The following is a 21,408-nucleotide window of genomic DNA, read 5'->3' as shown; positions in this document are numbered from 1 at the left end:
TTTCTCTTTGTCTTGAATTGGTCTCTGTTGCCGCCTGTCATTATGTCTGTCTCTCTCTCACTATACTGTGGTTCATCTCAAGTTCAGTAGTGACGTAGGTGCTTATTTCGCTCACAGCAGTATCAATTTGCGCGCATAAAGTTAAACGCCCTGAGTGTACACGCACACGCACAGGGGCGGATTGTCAGCACGCTTGCGGCGCAAACGCGAAAGAGCATTGACGTCACTACCAAACTTGAGGTGAACCAAAGTATATCTCCATATATCCCAATGTCACTGGCACATCAGGAACTTAAACATGTCAATATTATAATGTATGTGTTTCAGGAAGTAAGTTAGTAAATCACTCTACAAACTTACAATGATTCAAACCAGAACAAATATGCACTATTAGCTCTGATGTAAACAACATTTCATATCTATAGTGTGTCTCGTCTCAAGTTGAGAATAACGCCATCATGTTGGATTTCAGTGTCAGATTCGAATCAGTGCATTTACACTATTGCGTCGCCAGCGTACAGACAAATCGCCCTTCAACGCATGTGTATACACCATGATAAGGTTAGCATGTGTGATTTGAATCTGCCACTGCGAAATCCAATGGTGTTACTCTCAACTTGAGATGAGACCTAAGGCCCTAGTGTTATTTTAAATGTTTTTTAAATGTTTGTATAGTAAGAAAAAGAATCTTTTTGTGAGGAATAGTTTTTGAAGTAAGCATTATGTTTTCCCGTATGTCTTATGCTAAAATGAGCTGGAAAGCACATACAAAAATAAACCAAACTTCACCGAAACAACAAAACCAAGACAAAGCTGTATGTATTAACTAACATGCTTACATGTACATGCAGGGCACACTTGCATTGAATTTGTCACAACCCACAAAACACAACAAAGCCTTATAACCCACAAAACACAACATTGGCTACACATAAAGACAATTAATGAATGAAACGCAAACAAACACATTAACAAAGACAATAATTGCATGCATTAATACACTTACTTTTGCTGCTGATGACTCTGATGTTGGGTCTGATGTCTGCTTTGTACTGGAGGCAAGTTGACTATGAAGATCAGACAGTCTTTTCTGAACTGTTTCACGCACCTGCTCGGCACTGAGTTCTGTGGACGGCTGCTGTGGGTTGGAAGTTGGGTTTTTGTGTAAGGCATCAAACCATAATTGGATAGTATGACAAGTGTAATTAACCTCCATTTCATTAGATCTGGAGTTAATTTACATCTTATTGGAGAAAATTGAACTAGTAGGTGATGATGAAGGGAAGTCAAAATTAGGTTATGATTTAGGTAACAACATTATGGAAATATGATTTAAAACAATACATTGAAATCATAAGCCTTCATAAACATTTTTGAAGGCCTATGGTGAAAAGTTAACTTGTGAATTTTCAATTGCAAATTTGTGTATTTACTTGTTAGCAATCAGGGTTGGCAATTTTTTTTTTTTAAAGAATAAAAAGAAATTGATTTATTTCATTTAAATCAGATTTTTTTTTTATTTAAATCAATTTATTTGATTTTTTGTATCCAAAAGGTGTAGAAGTATTAGGAATGAACTAAAACAGTCAATTTAAGAAAGAAATTAACTTTAATTGATCAACAATGGTAAAAATTGACAAAGTTGATTTAAATAAGAAAATTTTATTTAGCAAAATTTATTTCAATTTATTCAAATTGTGCCAACCCTGTTAGCAATTACTGGGTAACCAGATGTTCCACTCGGTTTTGATTAAAAAAAATGTAGTTCTTACAAAAATTGCTCTTTTTTCCTTCTTCTTTGTAAGCATTTAAAATAAAAATGTTTTTAACACATTTTGGTTTTTATCAAAATGTTTTAGTAAAAATTAAATGTCGGGTTATATAGAGGTCATAAAAAGATTGAAAAATGTTTTATAGTACAAACACTGCAACATTTTCAAACTGTTGTCCAAATGTTATTGTAAAATATTTTTTGACAAAACTTTGTGCAAAAAAAAAATTCCCAAAGTTTAGTCAAAAAATATTTTACAATCAATAACATTTTGACAACATTTTCAAAATGTAGTGTTTATCCTTTAAAACATTTTCGAAACATAGTCCTTCAAGAACACTTGGCTGAGGTTAAAAACTATGTAGTCAAGAACACTTGGCTGAGGTTAAAAACTATGTAGCCTTCACCAAAATAGTTGTGGTCCTTCTCAAAGGAATAAAATAATATCATGTTAGAATGTTTATGTTTTGCAGCAAGTTTTCAAAATGTTTTATACCCTTTACTGTTTATATGCGACCAACATTTCAATGTTTTCTGTAAAATGTTTTGTGTTTGCTGGGTATAGGGAGTGTTTTGTTTTGTTGTCATCACCATATACGGTACTAGTACGCCAAAATCTGCGACCATTCAAAGCTTTTTCATGCCTGTCTGAACTTGTATAGCTTAGACAAATTCATGTTTCCATGTTATACCTACAGCTGACGATTCTGCCGTTCAGGATCATTAGCTTCACTTTGAGCAAACCACCCAAATTTAGCTCAAATTTGAACATTTTTCTCATCAAATATTTACTGTCATAGGTTAGACATGAAGATTAATGATGTGGGAACATACAGACTGATTTTTATTATTTATTAAAAACAAAATTATATTTTTATTACAATGATTTCTTTTTTCATAAAGGTGTCATTTTTTCTGGATTTCTCAGCCAGTTGTCATAATTGTTAAACTATATTATAGGCAATCTACAGAAACCAAAAGTACTATGTTTGCACACAACACACAAGATGTACAGCTTTTCAAGAAATAAATCAATATCCCATTCATATCTGAAACAAATTTGTCTAGGCCTAAACTCAGGCATGAGAATGGCTTTTTTGAAAACTGCCCAAAAAAGTGTGTGAATTTGGCCTTTAAAGGCCCAAAACCTGCCTGAATTCAGGCAAAAGTTTGAAAATTGTCATGCCTGGAAACTGTCAATATGCTGAGACTGTGACGGAAGCCTCCCATTATATGTACATCAATGTTAGTGCAATTTATTTCTGTGCTGGAAAATTTAATACTATTAGGCGACGAAAAAAAGAAACCCTGTTCTACGGGCGGACGGACCTTTCAAGTAGGGTTGGTCTTCTTTTTTTCTCTTTTGGAAATGACCCAAAAAATAACCAAAATCTGTAAATAATTTGCAATTTGAGAAAATACAAAAAAGAAAAAAAAATTGTTCCTGAAATTTCCAAAATTTGGGTCGGCATTCATTTGTACAGGAAAAATGTTTTCCCAATTTGTTCAAAATCTGGGTCAGTCGGGCCCGTAGAACAGGGTTTTCTTTTTACGTCGCCTTATCAATAAAATAATAAGTGTAAGTAAACTAGTAATTAGTAAATATCGCTACAGGAAATATCATGATTTGATAAGTTTATACTACATTCTGAATAACAAATCAGAAAACTTATGTACTAATGCAGTAATTAGTAAATGGTAAAGATAGCAGACAGAAAATAGAAAATGATATTATGTAATGAAATATTTAAATCTATAATGTGATGAAATCAAATGAAGCATATAAAATAAAAGATACAAACAACGTTTTCTGCAGGAGGCAGGCACACATTTATTGGAGCTATTGTGCTCCATTTGTTTTGTGAAATAAACACAGCCAAAATAAAAAGTCCATCCCCATTTAATCAGAGTCTGATGAGTTTATTGCAAAATAATTTCTATACACTTTCCTTCGAAGGTTGATACCAAATTTGATATCAAAAGTTGAATCATCGTGAGCATAGGAGACGTTGTTTGGAAATTCGTGCAATTTTAAAAATGACAAATTACGAATTGACCACGCAAAAGACAATGCATGGTATCAGCTTATTATGTGGCCTGAAACAACCCGTACAGGAATCATTGTACACTTGCCTGCGCACAATTGAAAGAGCGGGGTTTTTGATTTACATTTTGACATGCATGGGTAAACCTTTAACCTGCCGGCCTATTCAGGCAACATAATTCTTGGCACTCACGCTAGCTCCGCTACATGATACATGATACAATTCCCTATGTCATTTTTAAAATTGCACGAATTTCCAAACAACGATTCCTATGCTCACGATGATTAAACTTTTGATATCAACTTGATATCAACCTTCGAAGGAAAGTGTATAGAAAATTATTATATGAATTATTTTGCCATAAACTCATCAGACTCTGATTAAATGGGGATGGAACTAGTGGAGACTTTTTAATTTGTCTGTGTTTATAAACATTTCATGCATAAAATACCTAAGCAAAATATTTTTCCAATTGAGTTACATTGTCACATTAAATCTCCTTCGCAACTGATTTGCCAAAATATTTGCATTTGATTTTTGAAATATATTTTAACATAAACTTAAACATTAAAAAACCACAAATTTGTCCAATGATTTGTGTACATGTACACCTACACTCCAGGAAGTAATTATTTAAAGCCTAATTTGTTACACTGTAAGCTCAGAGGATGATTTAAGGAAGCCCCATCATGCACTGCAAACGTGTTATCACCAGAGTTTCAACTGCCACTTTACTTTTCAAATCCCATTGAATTCTGTGCAAAAGATGTTGTTTAAGAATTGTGCGTGTGTCATTATTAGTTGGTCGATTTCAGATCTAAAGTGATGTATGCATGAAGGATAATTCACACCTTCTGTAGGTAACATAAAATGTGAAATCGACCAGCATTGTGAATGCGTTTTTATTGTAAATATATCAGTCCAAATTCAAATTTAACCATGACCGTCAATGCTATATGCGAGCAGTCGGTGTCATGTTCACTCACACAGCTGTGCTAACCGCAAGTCAACACAGTGGCGTGGTGGGAAGTGCTTAAATCATCCTCTGCTGTAAGCTTATCATGATCAGAAAAAAATATATGCGCAGAAAACAGAAAAGGTTATGGAACTTAATATGAAATTATATGAATAATTATGAATAATAATAATAATATCAACGATTTGTATAATTAGCATGGTCTACGTCATAAGTGGTGCCTTATTTAAAATACAAAGCCCTGTTTACAATCAATGACATCACAAAGCATAAAAACAGGACTAAGTTATAGATATTTTGACAGCTCACTGATTTTTATGTGTATATGTGACGTGTCATGTCAAAAGGAGACACTTTTGGGCAGGTTATCAATTTTGAGGTTTTTACATAGCTTGAATATAGAGATATTTTGCTCCACAATGCCGTTTTCCCCAATGAAATCGGACATTCCTAAGCGAAGATATTGAGTTGGTAAATTGTGGTATTATAAAATTGGAAATTGAGATATCGGCCTTTAAAAATATTATTGACAATGTTGAGAGTAGGATTTACCTTGAAAAATGTCTCAAAAAATACAAGATGCCAGTTATATTCCTGTCTGAAACTATCAGACAATATTTTTAACATTAATAACATCACAAATTCGCAACAAACCAAAATTGTGAAAAAATCACCCCCTGGCAGATTTTTGGCTATTTCTCCATTTACGATCCTGCCCAAAAGTGTCTCCTTTTGACACGACACGTCACATATACTGTAATTGGGATAAAAATAGTACTTCTGAAAATGTAAAAAAATGCCTAACTTTACTGATTATAATTATGTCATAAAACCTATTTAAGCAAAGCATAATAATATTGCCTACCTTGTCTAAAATGCGGACTAAAATGCCGACATCTTCCTCAACTGGTGATGGTGTGCCACAACTTGGGCTCTGTGAATCATATTCCTCTTCCTCCTGTACAGCACATGACAAAAACCAAAATAACAGGTATCACATTAACCAAGGCATGAGTATGCATAACACATAATACCGGTTAACAATAGCCTGGCATAAGTGATTAGCATGATTAAGGCATTATGTCTACAGAATGAAACTTTGAATTCCAAGACCATCCGTGAACTTTGATCAGTCTTAAAAGTTGCATACAGACTCTAATGAACATGATTAATATTGGAATTTGTGTACATTTAAAGGTAAGAAGTGGAGTCAAACTTTACTCTGGATTATTTTTGTGGCTAGGTTTTCTAGTATATAAAATAAACACTTTGGTATTATTTTAAGCATCCAAGTGTATTTAAATCATCATTGATACACATTTAATCAATTAAATGGCTGTATTATTGATATAATTGTTTAACAGTGTGCTTTATAGTCAGATGTAAGTAAAAAATTATCAAGTTTGTTTCTAAGTTCCCAGGGTTGTCATTGTATGGTATTTGCTTATACTTAAATACATAGCTGGAATGGTCATATCTATCTAAACATTTATACAAGATGATGGCTGTGGAAATCTAGGGATGAGGTATCCTCTCATACACTTCTAGTGCCCGTTTCTATTCATCGTTATGTATTCTTCTCCCGTGCAATATTTTCGCGAACTACCCTTCACAGCCCAAATTATATAAACCTGCACGCTAAACAATGCATTATCTAAAACCTGCACGCTAAACAATAGATTCTAGATAATATGTGCACGCTCAAATACTAGAAATACTACTTTCACATAACCATAAAGTAGAGTTAGGTGGCGCTTTAGACACAGAGATCACATAACTATATAATTGTCTGTTCGATATATATACCAACAAAAAAATACGAATATACATTCTGTGGTGTTAAAATGGTATAGTTACAAACGGTGTTCTACTATAATAGTGTACAATTACGAATAAGGTGCAACTTCGCTAGACTTGAGTCCAGTCCTCGTTTACGGAGTTTAGGATTAGGGTTTAGGGTTGGGATAGGGCAGTCTTGTAATAAGACTAGTAGAGTTGCACCCTTGCAAATATCATTTTCATAAATTATGATTAATGACCTCAAATAAATCAAACATCAAATGAGAATAATCGAGCTTCTATTAATTAAAAAGGGCCAAAAACAGGTGGATCATAATTATACAAGATGACACCATTGCAAAATATTCAGCATTTTACAAATGAAATACATGTACGCCTATATCTAAAATAACATAGCCGGGCCCGGGAAACACACACTAGCGCATAATATCATGATCATGCTTTATAATACCATAGGCCTTCAAACACATGTGTTTGAAGGCCTATGATAATACTGAACAAATTGTTAAATCCCAATGTCGTGTGTTTTAATATAAGTAGTTCAAATTATAGAGCTATAAAGTCCAGTTGATATTCACCGTAGTACTAGTCTGACATCTAAATCGATCGTTTCCAACTGGTTCAGTGCTCTCTGTGTTCGAAACCACGATATTAAATGATCACAACATAAAGTCAAGTCAATTAAACCATGCGTGAATAAGTTACCTAAGTATGACGTATGGCAAATCGATACCATTGATTACAGGGATTGATTTTCTTTACCAGTTAAATGCTACGTAGCTGGTCAATGTCCTGACGGTGTTTTTAAAATGTAAGATATTTTCCCTAATATTAAAACTAATATAATGAATGCAGCAATTAATATTGCCTATTGTTTTAATAGGCCTACACTCAAAGTGTATGACGGATAATGTATCGTGCAAATGCATTCGTCAAGATAATTGCACTTGCCATGGAGTTATTGCATTTAGCTTTCGAGCCTATCGGCTCTCAAGCTAAATGCAATAACTCCACGGCGCGTGCGATTATCTTGACGAATGCATTGCACTCAGTTCATTATCCTTATCATAAAATATCAAATGTGTATTGGAACTTTCAATTGATGACTGACACTTTCAAAAACAAAATAACTGACATAGTTAGAAAGTAGGAGATGGAGAAAGTTGGTTGAACTTGAAATGTTGCTGGTGATATGATATAATGGGTGTGATAATAATGATGAAGAAGAAGATGATGATAAAGCTGAACATGAGGAAGATGACGAAAGATGAAAGATGGAAGATGAGGATGGGGATGGAGATGTGAAGGTGATGATGAAGATGAAGATGAAGATGAAGGTGAAGGTGATGATGATGATGATGATGATGATGATGAAGATGACGATGAAGGTGATGATGAAGATGATGAAGATGAAGGTGATGATGAAGATGAAGATGAAGGTGAAGGTGATGATGAAGATGATGAAGATGAAGGTGATGATGAAGATGAAGATGAAGATGATGATGAAGGTGATGATGAAGATGATGAAGATGAAGGTGATGATGAAGATGAAGATGAAGGTGAAGGTGATGATGAAGATGAAGGTGAAGGTGAAGATGGAGATGAAGATGAAGGTGATGATGATGATGAAGATGAAGATGAAGTATGAAGATGAAGATGAAGATGAAGATGAAGCTGAAGATGAAGATGAAAGTGAAAGTGAAGATGAAGATGAAGATGAAGATGAAGTATGAAGATGAAGATGAAGATGAAGGTGATGAAGATGAAGAAGATGAAGATGAAGAAGATGAAGATGAAGTATGAAGATGAAGATGAAAGTGAAGATGAAGATGAAGATGAAGATGAAGATGAAGATGAAGATGAAGATGAAAGTGAAGATGAAGATGAAGATGAAGATGAAGATGAAGATGATGATGATGATGAAGATGAAGATGAAGATGAAGATGAAAGTGAAGATGAAGATGAAGATGAAGTATGAAGATGAAGATGAAGATGAAGGTGATGAAGATGAAGATGAAGATGAAGATGAAGATGAAGATGAAGATGAATGTGAAGATGAAGATGAAGGTGATGAAGATGAAGATGAAGATGAAGATGATGATGACGGAAGATGACGATAATGATGGTCATGATTTGGAAGATGAAAGTTTAGATATTTAGTTTCCATCAAATAGTTGAAGAAGATAAAAATAAAAGATAGAAAATGGATGATGGAAGCTGAACATCAGGAAACTTATTTTGCTTGATTGCATCCCAATTACTAGTTTTAATTGACATCTTATTTTGCTTGAAATAATTAATAACTTATAATTAACCAATAGCTACTAGAATTCTGATCAAGCGGTTTGTTCACTTTATTTTTGTGCAATGCTGCTATCTATAGCAATTAAGGACATTGCTGCATTGAGCCAGAAACCCCACTAGCGTTCACAATTAGCCTGTTTTGTTGCTCGCAGGCATGAGTAGTTCGGTTTACAAAAACTGTAAATTACTCAACAAATTCTTGATCTTGCAAAATATATATGGTAATAGCAAAACCAGGAAAACAAAACTAAGCCAGTTTGTACTCATTTGAATGCATCTTTGAAGAATGCTTTAAAATGTAACTTTAAATGTGGAAATCATCAACATTTTCAAAATGATGATTTTAAATATTGTGAAATTGTTTGGCCATATCAAGTGCGCTGGGAAATTTGTACCCAGAGCGAGGGTTATAGGTTCACCGCTGTGAACATGCAATTATTATGGCATGTGCACACTTAAATTGTTCTGAGCAAAAATGATACTTGACCTTATATGAACATCATTAGCCCACAAATTATTCTTGGTAAACAACATAAGTCACTTCAACTATGTCCTATAATTTTCTTGAAATTTAGGCTCATCTGGAATAAACATTAAAGGGTTACAACTGGGGGGAACATGGCCCTCTTGCCCCCTTCCATAACGCTACAGTTAAGGGATTAAATTTGGTTAGAACTTCAAAAAACTATTACCTCATTTATAATATAGGCCCCTAGCTATATAATACTTAAGAACTGAAAAATTTAATATTATACTTTTATAGTTAGCTATAGTTGTGAAACTGATTTTACTTTGCTTTGTCAAATAGTATCACCAACTATAGTGAAAAGCCATTGCATATGTGCACAACACACACAAAATAAAGTCAATTAATGAAGTCCCATTTTGTCAATGAGTAAAACTTTGCAAACTTTACCAAAGAATTCTTGGAACAACTTGTGATAGTAAACAATTGTCAAAAATCCACTTACCCACATGGTATTTAGTACAAATACGACAGGAAAATGGTGGACGGGGAGCAGCTAGCATGTGAGAGTCAGACAAGTGTGATACTAAATGCAGCATGCATTTACCCAAATGTAAGGATCATAATGCGAGCCTTCAAGCGTATCATATTATGTATGTCACTTGTATGCTATATGAACTCATGCCAATTTGAAAGGTCAACAGTTATATCTTTTGTTTTCTTTTATTCTTTTGTGTTATTGTTGTGATTATCTGGTAGTGAACAAACAGTAAATTTTTTTTAAATCAGACAATACAGCAAAACTGTCAGCCATACAGGCTTTGTTTTATGCTTTGTTTGATATGATCTTGCTTTAAAGGAAATAAAAATAAAAAATAAAAAAATAAATAAAAATAAATATAAATATAAATATAAATATAAATATAAATATAAATATAAATATAAATATAAATATAAAAAAAAAAATAAAAATAAAAATAAAAATAAAAATAAAAATAAAAATAAATATAAAATAAACATTTATAAAATTAAAAATTTTCAGCCTGCTACGCTAATTGCCTTTTTATAAATTTGAGAACAAAGAACAAAATGTGGTTCAAGCATGCATCAGTTACATAATCACCCTAATTATTTCGGAGTATTCCCTTTCATTTGTATCATTATCATTTGTTCATGTGCAAAGATTGCTGAATTTGTACTTAATCCTCAAAATTACAAAAAATTACTTGGGCAATTAGCGTAGCAGGCTGACGAAATATGGAATGGAATGGAATGGAATGGAATGGAATGGAATGGAATAGAATAGAATAGAATAGAGTAGAATAGAATAAAATAATATGAATAAAATATGAAAAAGATTCAAATCCTGATTTTTAATCAGAAAAAGAACTGAATTGTTGATTTGGGGAGGGCGAGTTAGCGCAGCGGTAAGTTCCCTCGCTTTGCACCACTGAGGTCCCGGGTTCAAGCCCCGGCGCGGCCCAAGGACTCATGTGCACTTGGTTTATACCGATCCATGCTCGCTCTCGCAGGTTTTCTCCGGGATCTCCGGTTTCCTCCTGCTTTCAAAATCGGTGAAAAGTTGTTTCGTTATCAAAAACTTCCTTCACCCAATGGAATTTGGGGAGCTGCAGAAAATGGGTGGATGTTACAATCTAAGTGCGGATAGGTTTGCGCCAGGTTCGGCTGCAATCTGATTGTGATGATTCACCACGCAGCAAAATTACAGCGCTTTGAATCCTCTGGAAAAAGCGCTATATAAATTCCGAAATTTATTTATTTATTTATTATATTTTGCAAAGTTCATACAAGAAGATGGTATATTATTTATCTTCTATTTACGCAGTTTGCTCTTTTATGATATTTTGATACATTTTATTTTTGCAATTAATTTTATATTCATAACCTCATTAATATATGTGATGCCAAAACGCTAATGCTGAATGCGGTTACTAATATTCGACAGTGGACCTCCGCACTGTCAGCGTAAATATTAGTAACCTCCGCGTGCATCGTGTTGTGCGTCGAACAAATTGCGAGAGCGCTGGCTGCCGTATTTGGATTGAGCACTACCATATTTGCACATATTGTGATTCGCACTTCTGTTATTGGTCGTCCTGTTTTAGCCTGATCAATTTTTGGAAAGGCAAAATGTAAATTTGATATTGTATATTTTTTGTATATTTTTGAGGAAAATTGTGTGTTATTTTGTAAAGTGAAGAGATGAAAGTGACGGTTATGAATGAGATTAATAACTTTGCATCGGTAATACGCGTTATGTCGGGCATTGTGATAAATCTAAACATTTTGCTTTGGACCTCAGAAGATATTCCACGGTTCCAAAGACAAAATGTTTAGATTTTTCACAATGCCTTCCAAATAACTGATGCGCAGTTATTAAACTCTATCCTAATCATCAAGTAATCCCGAATTTGGGGTTGGTACAATTTGTGACACTACTTGTGAGATATTCGCAGTGTATTCAGTAGGTAATCAAATATTGAACAAATGCTATACACATTTCCTTTATTATTGATTAAAAAAACAGCATTTTCAAGCATTTTTTAATGCAAATTTCAAAGCCTCGTTCAGCGATACTGAGATATAATTAGCATTGATGAGTTTTGAGCCCTGTGCAATACAAATCACCCGGACTTATTTGCTCAGACCATGAGCACACCATGAGTGTTTGCTTATTGACCAATTACCAGGAGAAAAGTCAATAACTGGTTGCCCTTTATCTGCTATAAACTTGGTTGAACCTGGTGTGGTGGTAGCCCTATACAGCTGTATACGTTGAAGTCAATGTTAAATAAATGCCAAATGTTGCTAGCAGTTAAATAGGCCTACTGCATGCAATGACAATAAAAAATAAGTTATGATGTCGTCATGCGTAGATCTTAAGGTGGTATTTGAGGCATATTCTAGAAATTGATAAAATGGCTGAGACAAAACCGTTTGTGACTTTCAGAAGATTTTTAGGTATGTAATTTAAAAATAAATTATTTGAGTTTGATTTGTTTGACTAGGTCTAATTCGTTTTAGGCCTAACTTTTTAATTAATAGTATACTCTTTATAATATAGATATTTTATTACTTTCGGAAGATTTTATTTTCATTTTGATTTTGAGTTAATAGTGTGGTCGCCACATAATTCCATCTCTAAGACGGAAACTAAAGTACTTTTAATAACCAGAGCGACATAAAAAGTCGAAGCACAATGCATGGGGAGGTACATTATTGGCATTCAAAATAAAAGAATTTTATCATTTAGGTGTAAATACTTTCGTTAACGAATAACCAGAGTAACATGAAAAGTAGAAACCGGGGTAGAAACATGGGGAGACTCATTATTGGCATTCAACAGAATGAACTAATGGATGTTTTCATTCAAGTGCAAATATTCTAAGTAGCTTAAACTTTAATAGTTGCCCCGTCGGCTTCTAAATAGTCAACAGAAACTAAAGAAGCGTTCACTCTAATTTCACACTATTCATTTTTCTGAATAGAATAGAATCCCTATTTTTGATCCCGTAACTATTTCATTTTGATTAGATATGTTCATTTTTATTAGGTATATTATCACTTTTAACCAACAATCTTATCAAAATGTTCTCAATAAGTGCAAATATTACCCTGTCAGCTTTTGAATAGAAAAATTAATTATGCAAAGTAGAGCAGCTAACTAATTAATTATCTGGAAGTCATTAGGAACACTTTGACCAAGTTTGAAACCAGTATTCTATTAAATAAAAATGTTATTGAATATTAATGAGCACTTTCGAGTCATATTGGTTCATTGATTATTGATAAAAAATAATACAATGCAAAGATATAATTGTGTGTATTATAAAAACCATATGTCTGATTAGCTTAAAACGTAAGGCGTATTGATCAGTGTTCTTTGCCCTACTCATTTAGTCTATTATTTTTAACATGCATAGAGCACTTCCAAAATGCCTCAAATACCACCTTAATGCGACAGCTTACAAACGACTGGTTTGGAGATTACGGCAGCGAACGAGGAAGAGCGAGGTTTATAAACAATATCTTTGAAAATATGATTTTTCACTAATCACACTGATTTAGCCATGAAAATTCGGTAGACTTCATTTACACTTTATTTAGTATTCATTGAAATATTTAAACAGATTTATTGTAACGAAAAAAAGTCGGGTCAAGTGGGGTATGAAAAGTCGGGTATGAGAAGTAGGGTCACAAATTGTACCAACCCCCGAATTTGCCTGAGTGAACATATATTATCACAGTGGTAGATTCCCGGGGATAGAATTAATTGTACCTTCAGCACAATGGGAAATTCAAATTACTTTTGAAACTAAAAACAATGATATTTCTTTAAATAAAAATCACTTTATAAAGGGAAGTTCTGGGACAAGTTGCTCACAATGAGTAATATCATATTTCTTTAATAAAATTGTCAACAAATTATTTTGAAGTTACTTTACGTTTTATTGTTTTACACCATGGACGTGTGGAAGAACAAACTTTTTTAGAACATGTAAGTGTGTATAAATAAAGTGCATGAATAAATGAATGAATGAATTACAATCTGATATATTTACAGCAGAGGTAGGTGTAGAAGACATACAGAGATCAGAATAAAACTAAATTGATAAGCAAGAGAAAAAAAAAGAAAAAAAATGGAAAAAAAATGAAAAAAGAAAAGAAAAAAAAAAAGAAAGAAAAAAAAGAAAAACAAAAAACATTACTATCCCAGAGCCCTGACGCCTCGGATCGCGGCTAGGGACACTGACCATCAGTTGGTTCAAGTATGCTTGTGAACGTTTTGCTTTACCAACCAACCAGAGCCTCATTTCTTTGCTTTCACATTCCTAATCAGTATTTTAAAAACTACCCAGTTAGTGTCCGACTCGGATCTGGTTCACTGCATTTTGATCAAATTAATTTCAGGCCTTATTTAAAGTCATAGTTGTTTGACATCACATTATATCAGGATTACAATCTTATGCCGGATGTGAGAATCAATTACATTGATCACAGATCAATAATTGGCAAATTGATTTACTAGTTCTCTCCACCTTCAAGGTTGTAGCCAAGACTATTTCAGAGGGTGGCAAATGAAGGTAAAAGGTGGGCAATGTAACTTTCAAGAGGGGTTAAATCTGACCAAAATGGTCTAACAATAGGCTAATAAAATGTATGAAAAAAAGGCCTAAAAATCATAAATATCACCTTGTGGATAACAGGGAAAGAGACAGTCCCAGGTAGAATTATAAGAGAAACCTGTGAACAAAACTGATTTCCTGATTGAAAAATATATGTTGAAGATGCATGGACAATCTTCTTTTTGACAAACATGATGAAGTTTAGTTTTGGCCACACACCAAAGCGAGTAGAAACAATGCCTGGGGTCCTGATTTCGCTGTTTACATTCGTCTAAAATTGGGAACATACCAGTATTGATGAAATGAGTGAAAACAGCTTCACAGGGGGTGAATCCCCGGTGGGTTCAGTTTGTATTTAAAGGTAGGACGTATGACCGTTCCAGGATTTGAAAATGACCCTATTTCACGGGGAATCGAGGACATTTGCAGCAATTTTACCCCCTATTTTGCGCCAAAATCAAGGAAAATTTGCCCCAAAAACCTCCCTATTTTTATCATTTTGAGGACGCATTTTCATTTCACCCCCTTATCACGAGGAATCAAGGACATTTTCCGAAATAAATACCCTATTTTTACCATTTCAAGGACGCTTTTGAATTTTCCCCCTATTTCACGGGGAAATGAGGACAATAACGAAAACTGTAGCAGTAAAACGCGGACGAAAGTCCTAGAAATACATCCTATTTTTCATTTCAAGGACAATTTTGCTCCAAAACACCCCTAATTTGGACAATCGCGGACAATTTTGTCCTCGAAAATTCCGCGGACATTTCTTGAAAAGTACCCCTAATTGGAACCATCATGCGTACACATTGTCAGTGAAGACTGAACCCACCGGGGGTGAATCACTTTGAAAGTGAAGTTTATATCAAAACTATGGGGTATTGGATGATGGAAAAACCAATGCTTTGAATATCTGGTTTGAATTATAAACACATGATCGAAACAAGCTATTGACATAAGTTGTTATAATGTTATAATGTCACCTGAATAAATGAGTTGAATGAATAATAAGTCAAATAAGGATGACAGTATTCATAAATAACATCATGCATTAGGTTCTGTTTGTATACATGCAGTAACTATGCATATTATGTGATCAAGACAAATGAGTTCAGGCATTGATTTTGAGATATAGTGAAATAAAGGAAAGGATTTATTTTTGTTTTCTATTGTTTTGAGCACCCTTCAATATAATTATAAGTAATATCTTTGGAAGCATTGTCCATTATTTTAAAGTGGTTTTTTGTCAAATGTAGCACTGCAATTGATCAATACAACCATTTAAAAAACTAAAAATTGGACATGCCTGTCTCACAGCTGTGAGCACAAAGACAAAATATTTAAAACTTCTGAACTTTCATATTTAAAACATATTTTTTATGTGCACTGGGGAGGGTAAAGTTGGCAAGAGAAAAAAAAACTTTGACCAGCCTTGGAAGGGGGTACTTAAGTCATTTTGGTCAAACAGGGATGCAGCGTGCCATCTAAATGCTAATCAAAATTCAGCACATTTTTGATGGAAAACATTTACAAAAATTTTGGTAAAAATGGTGATATTAACCTTTTTGAAGGAAAAAATATTACCAGAGATCCTATGGTTTTGAGCAGGGACAGACGATTTGCGCGGAAAAAAATAGCAAATTGCGCGGAGATTGCACAGAACTTTTTTTCAGTGCAAATCATGTATCCCTGCCCATAGGAAAAAAATAACCAATTGCGCGGAGCAAATCGCCTGTCCCTGGTTTTGAGTAAGGGAGAAAATCAAGAATTTTGATAGTATTCTCAGCAAACATGAAACGTTTTACAAACAAAATTTAAATGTTAGGCTGTATATAAAGGGTATAAAACATTTCAATAACATTCTAAAACATTTTTGAAAACTTGCTGCAAAACATTCTAGCATCAAATTTGCTTGGCAAAAATATTTTACAATAACATTTTGACAACATTGTTGTGGTGTTTTTACAAACAAATCATTTTAAAATTGTTTTATATCCGGGAATTCTTGTACATGTTTAAAAATGTCTTCACTTATCATCATCCTTGATCGTGAGGCCCTTATGGTAATTTACTTATAGTTAAAAGGGCATTTCGTGATCCACAGCCTCATCCCCCCACTTTTCTCAAAAAAGTTGAGATTTTTATACCACTGGATACATCTGACTACATAATGTTTATGTACCAAAAATTTCTTGCAGATTAATTAGTTTAGCAAAAATATTGTATACCAGAACGAAATTACAACAGTGGCCTATGGAGCAGTGTACAATACACATAATCATGCATAACTTGCAAACACAAAATCAGAAGCAACTGAAATTTTGGGAATAAGCTTAAGCTTTTTTCTTGGATATCTGAAAATGTCATAAAAAGAGGATGCTAGGATCACAAAATCCTTTAATATATTATGCATCACTTGTTGGGAGTGAAATTTTACAAAATAATGCACACATACTGAGCCTCAGAGGGGGGAAGTGCATTAGGTGCATCAACATCTCAGGACAAGTGCATTATTTTAAATATCTTGTACAATTTCTCGAGCAACAAGTGTACACATTTATTAACCTATTTCATGCTATTTTTATAACAAAATTGTCACTATAAATACAAAGCAAATATAAATGCATCAACCCACAAGAAAATAAATTTCTGCACATTTATGCACACCTCATATTTTACTAACACTGATTGGTTCTCACTCTCTATATAGGAGTGTATAAAAAAAAAGTTGATACATCCCATCAATATAATTTTTTTCACTGCAAAACTAACATGTTTGTATTTACAAAACATGTAAAAATACAAATTATGAAAAAACACATCAACATAACACTTTCCATAATTGCATATTCATACACTTTGAGGCAATTGTTTTCAAACTAGACTCCCACACACCCCCCCCCCACACACACACACCCCCACACACTGTAGACATATACGTTTGCAGCTTATCAATTTTACCAGGCTATGGCAGTGATCAAACAAGTTACTAAGTTTAATCTGACATCTTATCCAATCAAAGCATAAAGTAGTTTTCTTTTTTTTTCAAATACAAAAACTAAACAACCAAAATAATAAAACAAAAACAAACAAACAAACAAAAGTGAGAAATACACACAAACGTACATGTTGCTTGCATTCTGCAGACATTGGCTATGCATCAGCTTTTGTGTAATGTCAAAAAACATTCCTCTTAAAAATTTGAGTACTACTTTACCCTACCTATTTTCCTGTGAAACACAGGAAACAGCTTTATTAAAAGTTTTTTTATCTGGTTAACAAGCAGGGTGTTTATCATTCTCAAAATGAAGGATGGTGTAACACAAGTCCCATCACTCCTCATTAATGTTGACAGCAAAAACATTCCATAAAATTGTGAAAATATTATATGACATAGCTAGATCATCCACAAAAATGATTAGGCCTATATTGAAACATTTAACAAGTACAACATGCTCCATTTTATCTTTATGTTTTATGTCATGGCAATACTAAAGACTGGTTACCATTGCTAAAATTAACAAAAAGCCAGCCCTTAGCATGTTAAAAGTCCCTTACCTTTTCACAGACAGGATCTAAGATGAACTGACAAGAGCATGACACTGACTTCCACTTTTTAATGATTTTGCCATATATATTTATAAATCAATATCTGTAATACCCTGTAATACCCTAAGCCTTTCTATAATTAAACTGATCTTCCAGAATATTGAACCTCAATAATTTGGTCAAGCCTCACTGGTACTATGAGATGGAAATAATACTGTTAACAAATGATCTGGCATGAGAATGGCTTTTTTGAAAACTGCCTGAAAAAGCTTGTGAATTCAGCCTTAAAAGGACCAAAAAACAGGCTGAAATAAACAATAAAAATGCATAAAGTTGGACAACAAAACTACCTGAATTCAGGCAAAAGCCTGAAAATTCTCATGCCTGAAATGATACAGTATCGTCTGGATTCATACTTTAGCTTCATATTTCGACTGCTCAGTGCAAGAAGTGGGCAAGTGCAATTATAGCTGCCCTGTGAACATTTGACAATTTCCACACAGTATATTGTACTTATCTACACATGGCAGCTATTGTACTTACCCATTTCTAGCACTCAGCAGTCGATTTGTGAGGCAGGATACAGCCACCCTATGTTTTGAGAATGGGGGCCTAATACCCTAAGCCCCCTATTATCAAATAGATAATCTAATCCTCCCTACAATTCTAGAATATTGAACCCCAATAATTTGGCCAACCGTTGCTCTATGATATGAGATTAATACTGTTAACAAAAATTAATGCTTAACTTATATTGGCTGGTTTCATGGTTTCACACTGAGTGTAATGAGGCAGGGATAGCACCCCTATTATTTTGAGAAAAGGTAAAAAAAAATCAAGTATATTGATAGCATTGTCCTCTTTTCGGTGGCCCTAAAGAAAGACTTTGCCTATTTTGGTGCTCCTTTAATGTTCGTATGTTAAAAAGTCAATAGCTTCAGCTGGCTTTCCCCAAATTGGGATTGAATCCCTACCAAGGGGCTCTGCCAGGCATACACCCTAGATCTAAACACATAAATAGAACATTATGATCAAAGTCAGATCCTCTGGAATTATGCATCATATATATTCTTATGTACAAGAGTATAATTCTTTGAGAGAAAATAATTTCTTGTACAATGCAACTTTATGTTTATTAAGTCTGCTATGTATCGGTTGTATCTTGCCATTTATATCTAAAAACTGCACAAAAGAGTGCCAACTTTTGATAAATAATGATGGCAGAAATCAATGGGCAACATAGTACATGGCGCTATGGGTTTGGGGTATTATATTGCTACATTAATGTTTTTTGGCATCCTTACACCTCAAATAATAAAACTAGAATTGGTTCCATGTATTATATGTCTGCTATGCTTCCCACGTCAAAGGTCATAATTTTTAAAATGTTCCTATTTCATCGAAACTGGTCTCAAATTAGTCCCCTTGACATGAGAAATCTCAGACATTATACTTAATTCACATTCAAGTCCCTCTTCAGAGTTAATGCAGCAAAAGTCCAATAGAAATATGTACATGCATAACTTTTGACCCATGATTTCATCCGATTCTGAGATTAAACATTTCATGAGTTATTGGACATTTGAACCAATTTACCTGTAACTCCCGAACTAAGCGCCCCAGTACAATAATTATGACAATTTATTTTTTTCTTCCTACTAATGAAAGGAACAATTTGAGGTATGTTACAATATTATGACCATCCACCATTTGTGAGAAGCACAGGGGGGCACAGAAAAATTAATCAATTCCAGTTTTATCATTTGAGGTGAAAGGATGCAAAAAAAAACATTGGTGCACTAATTATGAAGCAAGACAAAATGCTAACACAAATATTACTACACAGCACCATGTACTAATTATAACAACCTTTCTTTGAAACTTGCTGCATTCTAAAAAATGTTTCTGGATGCCAATGAAAGGGCTACTCTTCGGTTACCTTTTATTCAAAGTTAGAAGTATGCATAATCATTATCCCTCCTCAAATAAGTTCTGATTAAAGTACTAATAAACTTACAACTGCCCCACTTGAAACATGAGGAAAATTATATCACTTGAAAGATAAGACAAACTGATGTGTACATGTGTATTTACCCCTCCCCTGGATTTACCCATCACAATACAGAGGCTCCAGAAGATGTTAAATATTAGGGGGTGGGGGCAATGGTGCCTGGCCCAAACTATTGGGGGGGCAATGGTACTTTTCCATAGCCACCAAAAATTATGGGGAGGTGATCTCTCCCCGGTTCCGAGCCACTGTAATATCTTACTTGGAAGAAAATCAATCAATTTGATTTTTCAAGGGCAACCAGTTATTCTCATCCTTTGGCTTCAACAACTTCCTTTCAACAATTTTTACCAATAGTGTGTCAAGAGAGGGCACTATACAATATACATTGTGATGATCAAGTGGTACCTGACACTTGATTGGTTTTAAATTACAGTACTCCCATCAGGGATGCAACCCTGCTACCTTTCATAAAGGACAAATATATTAGCTTCACATTCACAATTTTCCAAATGATTTTCTTGCCCCCTACAACTTTTAAGGCTTTGTCAGTCTTAAAAACCTTTTCGGTAATTTTACGCAAAATTTGTTGATTTAGGTCCCTGAAATTCACTTCCCCCCATGCACCCCTTCCGCAAAAAAGTTCAGGTGCCGCCACTGGTGGTTAGAATTGTTTAAAAGAAAATGCAGACTACTTACATTATTTCTCATGTCGGACAAGATGACATCAAGTATTAAATGTAGATCTGTTTGATGGGATGCTTTGGTTACATGGAAGTCATTCTGTAAAGAGAATGGGAAACAACAGTGTAAAGTCCTTCACCTGAAGATCACCATTGTGTGAAACACTGTGTTGTGAAATGTAATAAAATCTGAGTTTATAATACCTCTACCATTTATTGTTATTGAGCGCTGTATTAGCTGTCTCTGATATATCTAATTCTTTAAATCTTTCTTATATATTTATATATTTCAATATATGTGACACCGTCGGGTCCATGGGGGCCAAAGGTGGAAAATTTGAAACTGAGATAAAGGTAAAAATATGGAGTAAAAAACAATAAAATACATAAGAAAATAGACATCAAAAACCTCATAACTTTAGAACCAAGTATGCTAGACCTTTGATGTTTTCAGAAAATGATAGCCTATTGTATGTATATAATGTAATATTTACAGTAACTCAATTTTCAAAAATGCCTCCTTTGGCCCCCATGGACCAGCTCGTGTCACATATGCAGTTCATAGTTATCATAAAAAACAGCCATTAAAAGCACTGGCATCTAACATTTAGGTTTAGAAAACAGCATGATATTAAGCGATAAACCAGCTTTCAAAG

At 33.9% G+C, this 21,408-nt stretch overlaps 1 protein-coding gene across 1 annotated transcript in view; it reads right to left on the bottom strand.

Annotated features, from left to right (window-relative positions):
- The window catches only part of LOC140166654 (uncharacterized), a 57,342-nt gene that overhangs the window by 17,876 nt on the left and 18,058 nt on the right, over positions 1-21,408 (bottom strand). Inside the window, exons 12-14 of the mRNA XM_072190152.1 lie at positions 20,769-20,852; positions 5,658-5,750; positions 1,007-1,138 (exon numbers count right to left, since the gene is read on the bottom strand). Of these exons, the coding sequence (XP_072046253.1) occupies positions 1,007-1,138; positions 5,658-5,750; positions 20,769-20,852 (309 nt within the window). The remainder of the gene's footprint in view (positions 1-1,006; positions 1,139-5,657; positions 5,751-20,768; positions 20,853-21,408) is intronic.

This window comes from Amphiura filiformis, chromosome 12, assembly GCF_039555335.1.
Source record: "Amphiura filiformis chromosome 12, Afil_fr2py, whole genome shotgun sequence".
NCBI lineage: Eukaryota > Metazoa > Echinodermata > Ophiuroidea > Amphilepidida > Amphiuridae > Amphiura > Amphiura filiformis.
This window is presented reverse-complemented; position numbering and strand designations above follow the sequence as displayed.